General features: G+C 52.2%; 1 protein-coding gene across 1 annotated transcript; it reads right to left on the bottom strand.

Moving 5' to 3' along the window:
* Positions 1 to 1,516: 1,516 nt before the first annotated feature.
* On the bottom strand, positions 1,517 to 4,450 carry FZD5 (frizzled class receptor 5). Its single transcript, XM_030853507.2, has 2 exons — positions 3,814 to 4,450; positions 1,517 to 3,528 (listed from the first exon to the last, which is right to left on the bottom strand). Exon 2 carries the CDS (start codon positions 3,272 to 3,274, stop codon positions 1,517 to 1,519), a length of 1,758 nt encoding a protein of 585 aa, XP_030709367.1. The 5' UTR covers positions 3,275 to 3,528; positions 3,814 to 4,450.
* Between the last annotated feature and the right edge of the window lie 3,936 nt (positions 4,451 to 8,386).

Here is an 8,386-nt window from a genome sequence, read left to right as displayed (position 1 = left end):
CTCTCACAGTAAAGTGTGTGCTCATCACTATATAGGCTTTCTCAGAAGAGGAGGAAGAGAAAAATATATTGAGGCGAGGGGGGCAGGGGGAACAGCTTTCCTTTTGCTACACTGATCCATGTTTTAAAAGCTTATGCAAGGGTGTTATGGGTTTCATTTGTTTCCAGAGGCCGCAGAGAGCGGTGTCTCGATGCTTTTGGAATATCTGGCTGTAATCTAGTCCAAAGTCCAGGGACACTTATTTTCCCTCATCGCTGCCAGTGTTTGTTCACAGGTAGCCAGCCTCCCTCCCCCCGTTCAAGCACCTCATTCAAGGGTGGGTGTGGTTTCTAATCACAGCCCTCCAGGAGAGGAGGAATAAGAAAAGCAAAAAGACTGTTTAACATGATAAAGGAGGTGGGATGGGGGGGGGGTGGAGCAGATAAGACAGGTGTTGGAAATTTACTTAACTACAGGAGTTATATCCATTTTAGTCCTTAAATGTAAAAAGGAATCCCCTTCAGCACTATCGCTAAGTCCTTCCAGAAGAAGGAAGTGGGTTTATTTTTACCAAAGTTTTAACACAAGTTTTAAAAAGTGGCATCACCAAAGCCTATTAAGAACCACTCACTATAGATGTTAAAAAAAAAAAAAAAAGAACCACCCACTCCTCGGGCACAAAGCTGCCATCTTAACAGTCTAGAATTCAAGTTCAACCAATCACCATCCCTTAGGTTCGCATTCTTCCAAATATTTATTCCGGACACTGCAATGCTACCTCTAACTTATTCAAGCAAAGCTGGCACTGTTAAGAACGAGAATGATTACAAGTACTATAGAAAAGAAACCGAAGCTTGCTAAACGAAGCTAGGACGGACACATTAGAATCTCTAAACATTGCCTAACCTTGTCACTTTCCGGAGGCCCTAACCACATTATGCTACCCCCCTCCTTGGTATGACTTAGGGTGTCCCCTAACTTAGGAACTATAAACAGGGAAAAGCAGCTCACCTTAAAGCATCTTGGACACTTTAAGCAGTGGAAGGAGAAACAACCTGGAAAAGCACACGGAACAACTTCCCAGTCACAGCAACTTTCACTGTTCACATTATTTTTAAAGACAGAAGTATAGGAAATATATTTTCCCAATTTAGACCACCCAGTTCAAAGAAACCTGAACCAAGTGGAACTTCATTATAATGCCAACTTTAGGATTGTAAAGCCCCCAAAGCAAAGGTAAATTTTGTTGCCAAAATGCAACAAAGTTAAAAATTAAGAAAACTACATATAAATTAAAAACAGGGTTCCTCTTGAAAAGGCAGTAAGATAGAACAGACGTGAGCTGAGCCCCTTTGAGAAGTTCTGGGACAGGTACTCCCCTTGAAACGGTCCCTCTCCCCTCTCTCCAAGTTGCCCCGGGAGGGGGCATCAGCACCAAGAAGGTAAACGGAAGTGACCTTGGCAAAGCTACCAAACAAAACAACCTCCCTCCCTCAACTCCCGGCCCCGGTCCCGGTCCCTCGGCCTCGGCCTCCTCCTACACGTGCGACAGGGACACCTGCTTGTGATAGGCGGCGGCGGGGCCCGGCGGCGCGGTCCTGCCCGTGAGCGCTGCGCTCGCCTCGGCGTAGTCCCCCGCGGCCGTGGCGCCGCCGCTCTTGTGGCCCCGCCGCGGGCGGCAGCAGCAGCGGCTGGTGAAGCGCCGCCACGACTCCACAGTCTTGCCGGACCAAATCCAAACGCCCGACGTGATGCCCACCACAAGGCACATGAAGTACTTGAGCATGAGCACCCAGTACTCGGGCTTGGCGCGCGGCTGGCCAGAGTCCGGGCCGGGGCACGCGCAGGTGAGCGCAGCCTCCCAGCTCTCGCGATAGTGCTGTTCGTACAGGTAGCATGCTACCACGATGCTGGCTGGCACAGTGTAGAGCAGCGTGAAGATGCCGATGCGGATCATGAGCTTCTCCAGCTTGTCCGTCTTGGTGCCGCCCTGCTTGATGACGCTGCGGATGCGGAAGAGCGACACGAAGCCCGCCAGGAGGAAGAGCGTGCCCACCAGCAGGTAGAGCACCAGCGGGCCCAGCACGAAGCCGCGCAGCGAGTTCAGGTTCTGGTTCCCCACGTAGCAGATGCCGGCCACCGGGTCCCCGTCCACGGAGCTCAGTGCCAGCGCAGTGATGGACTTGACACTGGGGATGAGCCACGCGGCCAGGTGGAAGTACTGCGCATAGCCCGCAATGGCCTCGTTGCCCCACTTCATGCCAGCCGCCAAGAACCAGGTGAGCGACAGGATGACCCACCAGATGGAACTGGCCATGCCAAAGAAGTAGACCAGCAGGAAGACGACAGTGCACAGCGCAGGGCCCGTTGTCTCGTAGTGGATGTGGCTGTGCTCGCGGCTGCAGGCGACGCTGGCATGGCCCACGACCAGGCGCACCAGGAAGCCCAGAGACACGCACAGGTAGCAGGCTGACAGGAAGATGATGGGGCGCTCAGGGTAGCGGAAGCGTTCCATGTCTATTAAGAAGGTGGCCACCGTGGTGGAGGTGGAGATGAAGCACAGTACAGACCACAGGCCGATCCAGAAGGTGGCGAACGTGCGCTCGTCGGGGCTGAAGGACGGCTGGTAGCAGGGCACCGCGCAGTTGGGTACCTGGCCCGTCCTCACCTTGTTGTAAAGCGGGTGCGACTCCTTGAGAATGGGCACGAAGGGCTCGCGGCACTTGCACACCGACGGGCCCCCGGTGGCGCAGTCGCTCCCCGAGGCCGGCGACCCCGGCAGGCCTGAGTGGGTGGGCTTGGCCGGGAAGGGCCTGGGGGGCGCCGTGGTGGCCTCGCTGCGGTTGTAATCCATGCACAGGACCTCGGCGTCGCGGCCCAGCACCGGGAGGCGGTCGCAGCTCATGCGTTCCGGCCAGGCAAAGCCATACTGGCGCATGAGCGGCGAGCAGCCGGCCTTGGCGCGCTCGCACACCGAGCGGCAGGGCGGCAGCGGCTTGTGGTAGTCGGGCAGGCAGATGGGCGTGTACATGGAGCACAGGAAGAAACGCAGGTCCGGCGAGCAGTGGATCTCCACCAGCGGCCAGAACTGGTGCACCTCCAGACCCGCCTCGTCCTGCGTGTCGTGGTTGAACTGGTTGGGCATGTGCGTCAGGTTGTAGCCGATGCCGCGGCACATGGGCACTGTGATTTCCTGGCACACTGGGGCCTTGGAGGCGGCCGCCGCCCGGCCAGCCAGCTGCGCTAGGAGCAGCAGCAGCAGCGAAGGCGGCGCGGACGGGTCTGGCCGAGCCATAGCCCCCTCCCTCCCCTCGTCTCCCGCAGCCAGCGCGGGGCCAGCTCAGGCAGGGGAAACCGGGATCCGGGCTTCCCTCTCCGCCGACTTGTGTGGCGCCGGGACTGGCAACCTGTTGGTTTCTTTTTCTTTTAAAGAAATCCGTCCAAAGATAAACTGTTTCGGGAGGGCGCTGCCTCCGCAGGGAGCGCTCAGCTCTTCGCTGGAGAGGGCTGGGGAGGGACGGTTAGGGCTCCGATTCCAAGGAAAGTACTCTTTAAAAAAGAAGGTGGAGGAGAAGAAAAATTGCAACCACTCCCAAATAGAGAGGCGTCAACGGCGCAATCCCCGCAAGCGGTCTCCAAAACTCTAAGTTAACCTCTCTCCCTCCCCTCCCCTCCCACCTCCTGGAACCAAACTACAGACTCCCCGCCCCTCACCCCGCCTCCCTTCTCGCAGGGCCTGCCAGCCTGCACCCCAAGGTCAGAGCGCTCAGCCCCCGGGAAAAGGGCAGAGGGCCGGGAAAAGAACGGGGAGAAGGGGAAGGCGCGGGCTCTCACCTCTGAGGATCCCGAGAGAAGCAGATAGTCCGTAGCCAGCCTGGGCCCTCCGTCTCTGGAACACTTCGCTCAGAAACGCGACTCAGAGACAGGCTGGCATCGGGAAAGTTTGGCGATAGGCTGGGTACCCGAGGAGGCAGCACATGGCAGCAGGTGGGGGCGTCTCAGAGAGGGGGTCGCCCCCTGAACGAGGTCGCCGCAGACCGGTCATTCGCCCTCACCTCCTGCGGGCCCCCCCGCATGATCCGGGCGGGGCAGGACGCGGGGCAGGCTGTGCGTTCCACCAGGGTCCGGGAGCCGGACGAAGGGCGAGCGCGCCTGGCAGCACCTGGGCAAGAGGAAGGCGGTGTGCGGCGACCGGGGGATCCCGCCGCCTCACAGCACGGCGAGCAGCCAGCGCTGGCCCCGCCGGGACTGCATGGTGCGCGCCCGCCGCCGCGTCCCGCCCGCCGCTCTCCTCCTCCCCTGCAGGGGGATCCGCGCTCCAGCGGACTCCTGGGGGCGGTGGCGGTTCTCCCGGGACGCGCCGGGCTCCGCTCCTCCCCCGCGCTCTAGCACCCTTTGGCCCACCTCCGGCGGGTATTGAACTGCGCGCGGCGGCGGCGGCGGCCGCGGCGCTGGCCGCAGCGGAGTCACTGCCTTGAGCTGACTGGCCTCTCCCGCCCAGCCCGGGTCACCTGCTTCTAATGCCCGCCGGGAGGCTCCGCCCCGGCCCCGCCCCTTCGCGCTGGGGCTCGGTTGGTGGGCCGCCCCGCCACGCTCTCCGCGCGTCCCCGCCCACTGCCCCGCGGGCTCGGCCTCTCTCCAGGCGCCCTCCGGCCCCGCCTGGAGCTGGCAGCCGAGGAGCGTGGGCCAATCGCCGGCCGGGAAGCTATGGGGGGCGGGGCTAATGCTAATCACGCCTTCTTGAGACCCGGAGCGGGAAACCCTAGCTAGAAGTCCCTCCTGAGTTCTCTGCTGGCTCCCACTGGTGCGGGGCTCAGTTTCCCGTAATGTTCTCGCTTATGAACCCTAGCTTCCAGGACACCTACCAGGTCTCCTATCTGAAGGTAAGCATCCTTAGAGTCCAGCGCTTGTTTAAAAGAACTGCTCAAAGAATCATTCTTAACCGTGGGACCTGTCTCCTCTCTGCGCTGCCCTCACCAGGTGAGCTCAAATTGAGAGAAGTACAAATGCTTACTGAGCCCCTACTGTGTGTCAGACAGCGCGTTAATCGTTCTCATCTTAATACAGGATGTCTCAGAACCTTACGACAATTCTATGAGGCAGGCACTCCTTATAGGTGAAGAAACAAGAGTTTAGAAGCATACCAAGGCAACCGAGCTAATGACAGTTCCCCCAAGAAAGCCACAACCTAGATAATCTTGTTCAGCGCGGTATTCCGAGCGCCTAACACAGAGTAGGCTCTCAAATGGCAAACCTGGGATTCGAACCGAGATAGTTGGGACGCGACATCCACAATTTTTACCACCTCCTCCCCCGTCCCCCCATATGCGACCGGTTATCTCCCAGGCTTTAACCTTTACTTTTGCATTTCGTAACAAAATCTTACTGTTGCGACAAGAAAGTGATTTTCTTTCCGTCTTTGGAAGACTCCAGACGTGTTAGTCCTTTATCAGTTTATCGGGTTAAAAATCCAGGCAGTTCGAAGTCGCCCGCAGAGAAAAGTAACTTTAGCTCCGGGCTCTGTGATGGGCAGGGGCTGCACCCCCACCCCGGGGCTACCCGCTGCTGAGCCGCGCACCCGCGCGCCGCCGGGGATCCGGGGCGCACGGAGCAGCGGGTAGCCCGCGCGAAGACCTGCTGGGCGCCTCGACCACTGGGACGCACTGTGGCGCTCTCCAGATGGCTTATTATGCTGCAAGTTTTAAATGTCCTGAAAATGCCTCTTTTCTACGTGTTCTAATTAGGTTGGAAGACTGAGGTGTTTAGCATTCTTGAGATTCATTCACACGCTTACAAAGAGGGTTTGAATTGTTTCCCGCTCCCCCCACCCCTTCCTTCTACTGGGAAGAAGGCAGAAAAAAGGCAGGAGGGCCTGAGTTCTTGAGGGACTCAGGACTGCACTTTAGGGCTGAGTCGTTCTTGTGTCCTGGATCCCACTTATACAGACGGGGAGACAAAATTGCAGAATAGCCCTCTTCCTCCTGCTTATCAGCAAGACTTTGTGAAAAATAATGAGGAATATGTGTATTAATCCCAGCCGCAAAATTCAAAGAAATAAATATAAATCGCTTCACAAACATCGAAACTGTTAATAAATATGTTTAAAATGTACTTTACCTCTTTCATTCCCTGGGATTCTACAGGTGCTCATATTTTTTTTATTTCTTTGGAACTACTTGGCACTCAGTGTCGGCAAACATCCCAGGGTTGAAAGTAGTGGGAGTTGAAAAGCTATGGAATAGCAATCAAAAAGAAAGGGAAACCCTCAGTGGAAAGTATGCACAGATTGTGAACATGCCAAGAGAGGCTGCCTCATTCTGTGGCCTGTATGCAACATGTGTATTATTGGGGATGGACAAGTGTTGGCTAATAATAAAAATTATTTGAAGTTGGAGAATGTTAATCACTCATGCTGGAATTTAGCCAGAATACACGTGTTATTTCACTTGGTTCTGACTCAAAGGATGTTATCTCCTAGTCTGTAAACCTCTCCCTTCTTAATCACAGGGAGATGTTATTTTTGCTTGGAGATCTCTAATAATAGTAGTAATAATAGCAGGAAAACTTGGCCAGAAGAAACATATTTTGCATTGTATAGCTTTTTGTATCATTTGAATTTTTGCTTTTCTACATATAGTATTTCACTTTAAAGGCAGTTTAAAATATGCTGTTTAACATGTATTAGGCAGGGTGCTACATAATTCATTTCAGTTAGCTCATTTGATCCTCACATCAGATGGAACTGGCATCATAATGGCTTCCTTGAAGTTACATATTTAGTCCATGGAAAGGACAGAAATCACAATTTTCTTCTGAGTCATAGTTATTGTTTAACAAACTGGAAAACACTGAATTATTTTTAAAGATGCAATTTTTAAGCAACTAGAACATTGCCAGGCATTCTTAGCTATTAATTCACTCATCTATCCTTCCATCTAGCCATCCATCCATCCATCCATCCATCCATCCATCCATCCATCCATCCAAAACACCAAATTTCTGACTTGAAGACACTACTGCTATATTAAACATGTTGCTACAAGGTGGAATTCATGAGGTTCAACTTAAATTGTTGTCCAAGGTGTACTTATTAATTGATAAATACAGAGGATCATGCTAAACATTCCACCTAGTAAGACTGTGACATTTCGAAAGTTTTGAAGTATTGGTTTTGGATTTTGTAATCAGAGAATAGTTATTGCATTTCTAATCTTAGAAGACGTGTATTTATTATACATGTATAGTCTGTTGAGACACTTGAGAGTTCAATGCTATAGGAATGACTGGACAGGTAGCCTCTGTATACTCTTCAATATCTTGATAATCAAGCCTGGAACAGTATGCTGCCCATAGATGCCTTTGGTAAATATTTGTGAAATAAATGGATGAATAAATGGCAACTGAGATTAACTCTTTAAACTTTAGCAAGTGGCATTGAATCCTTGGATAAAGCTTACCTTATGAGCTATATATATCTCTGAGGTTGACCATACCCTGTTAAATGCAGCATGAGTCCAAACCTTGGCTCTTCCTTTACTAGCTGCCACTTTGGACAAGTCACACAACAGCTCCAGGTCCTCTTTCCTCATCTGTAAAGTGGAGTTACCCCTCATAGAGTTGTAGTGAGGGGTAAATGAATTTATATGGTAAAGAGCTTAAAACCATGTCTAGCACCTCGTAACTCTATTTAAGTCTGTTATTAGTTTCTCCTGGGTTCATGCTATTTTTCTGTTTTCCCACTCTATTTTCTTTTGTGTATCACTTTAATAATGGGAAAAAAGTTACATTTTTTAGATGTACAGGCATACCTCAGAGATATTGTGGGTTGGCTTCCAGACCACTGCAATAAAGGAAATATCACAATAAGTGAGTCACATGGATTTTTTGGTTTTCCAGTAATGTCTATAAAACGTATGTTTACACTATTCTTCAGTCTATTAAGTGTGCAATAACATCCTGTCTAAAAAAAAGTACATATTTAATTTTAAAATACTTTATTTCTAAAAAACGCTAACCATCATCTGACAACTCAGGGTTGTCACAAACCTTCCATTTGTGAAAAAGCAAATTCTGCAAAGCGCAATCAAATGAGGTATCCCTGTCCTTTATGTCTGAGCACACTCCCAGCTGTCACCAGCTCTCTCTAGCATCTAGATATTAGCTAGATTTTATGCCAAAGCAGGGATCATTTCACTTGCCCTGGATCAAAGTGCGTACACCTGACATCAGCCCCAGCCCGCAAGTGTGCGAGTGTGCACAGGGCTGGCACAGGACAGACACTCACAAGCCAACTTGAAATCCCTCACAGGTATTTCCAGACTAGCTTTTTCCATGTCCTAGAGCATTCCTGATAACTCCTCATCAGATCAGACACCTCTAGATGAGAAACCCAGACACTAATCAGAGG

This window comes from Globicephala melas, chromosome 7, assembly GCF_963455315.2.
Source record: "Globicephala melas chromosome 7, mGloMel1.2, whole genome shotgun sequence".
Lineage (NCBI taxonomy): Eukaryota > Metazoa > Chordata > Mammalia > Artiodactyla > Delphinidae > Globicephala > Globicephala melas.
The sequence above is the reverse complement of the archived record's forward strand: the minus strand, read 5'-3'. Positions and strand labels throughout refer to the sequence as shown.

Excerpts from the sequence above, each read along its gene's own strand:
- FZD5 (XM_030853507.2), bottom strand. The coding sequence starts at position 3,274 with ATGGCTCGGCCAGACCCGTCCGCGCCGCCTTCGCTGCTGCTGCTGCTC.